Here is a 1,557-nt window from a genome sequence, read left to right as displayed (position 1 = left end):
AAACTTGTTCCTAACATTCATCTATGGTGCTCTGCCTAGGAGAAATCCAATTTTATTCCACCTCTGAACCTTACAGCTGCCAAGAAACTGAACAGGAAAAATGGTGGGAAGTAGAATGGGTTGAAGACTTTCTGTCCACTGACCCACATAAAATACAAATTCTTTGGAGAAGGAAGAAGAGGAAGACAAGGGGAAGAGAGACAATCTTTTAGCGCACACACTATTCAAGAGAGACAGAGACAATAGACACACAATCATCTCATATATATATATATGATACTTATTGTAGAAGTATAGAATATCACTTCATACCAACACACATTTTCATGCAATGCAACAGATTAAAAAGTAGCAAATAACAGTGCTAGAAACAAGGCTGAACTTTCATTTTAACCAAAGTTTATTGAAATATTCTAGTATTTCCACATTTCTGTCTGTGTGTAATTAGGCTGGCAGTCAGTGGTACTGCAACTGTATCTGGTTAAAATATTGGTGTTTGTGCACAGTCCATAATGTTTGCTAACATCTTTTTATATCTATATTTGGACTGAAGAGAGATGAAGTGACAGGAGGTTGGAGAAAACTGCATAATGAAGAGCTTAATAACGTGTACTCTTCTCCAAGTATAATTAGAATGATAAGCCAAGGAGGATGAGGTGGGCAGGGCATGTAGCACGAATGGGGGAGATGAGGAATGCGTATAGGATATTGATGGGAAAGCCAGAAGGAAGACCACTGGGAAGACCAAGGCATAGGTGGGTGGACAATATTAAAATGGATCTTAGGGACATAGGATTGGATGGTATTAATTGGATTTATCTGGCTCAGGATAGGAACCAGTGGAGGGCTCTTATAAACACGGTAACGAACCTTCGGTTTCCATAAAATGCTGGGAAATTCTTGAGTAGCTGCAGAATTGGCGGCTCCTCCAGAAGGGCTCAGCTCCATGAGTGAGTGAGTAAGTAAGTATATAGGTATATATGTATCTATAAGTAATATTTTTAAACCACCCAACTAGTCAGGGTGTTACCTGCCACATATTTAATGATTTCATCCTTAGTGACTCTTGCCCCAGGCTGTTTCACTACAAAAGCTAAGGGCAATTCTCCAGCTTCATGATCTGGGACTGCAATAACTGCAGCATCTTTAATTGTAGAGTGAGTCAGCAAAACAGCCTCAAGTTCAGCTGGTGGTACCTAAACACACAACATTATCATAGTCAACTTCTTTATTACAACCATCACAACACAACTAATATCAAGATTAGTGCCTAGTTTTGGCTCTGCTACATGTTTCGGCTATTAATAGCCATCATCAGGCAAATACATGGTTAACATATATACACCACTGAACCGCAGTAGTAGTAAAATTGAATACAATAGTATTAATTATACAAAATACTTGACATAAAAATACAATAAATTAGATTATATAAAACAAAAGTTATAATATAAAACAAGAATAAAATTCTTCAATTGATGTTTTACATCGAATCAGTCGTTGGTTTTTGTAATTTTGTTGCATTCCCACGGACAAATTGGAATATTCTATATTTTG

At 37.1% G+C, this 1,557-nt stretch overlaps 1 protein-coding gene across 1 annotated transcript in view; it reads right to left on the bottom strand.

Moving 5' to 3' along the window:
• The window catches only part of LOC111866688, a 37,146-nt gene that overhangs the window by 1,880 nt on the left and 33,709 nt on the right, over positions 1-1,557 (bottom strand). Inside the window, exon 20 of the mRNA XM_033752376.1 lies at positions 1,031-1,196. Within this exon, the coding sequence (XP_033608267.1) occupies positions 1,031-1,196 (166 nt within the window). The remainder of the gene's footprint in view (positions 1-1,030; positions 1,197-1,557) is intronic.

This window comes from Cryptotermes secundus, unplaced genomic scaffold (genome assembly GCF_002891405.2).
Source record: "Cryptotermes secundus unplaced genomic scaffold, Csec_1.0 scaffold66, whole genome shotgun sequence".
In the NCBI taxonomy this organism is placed as follows: Eukaryota; Metazoa; Arthropoda; class Insecta; order Blattodea; family Kalotermitidae; genus Cryptotermes; species Cryptotermes secundus.
The sequence above is the reverse complement of the archived record's forward strand: the minus strand, read 5'-3'. Positions and strand labels throughout refer to the sequence as shown.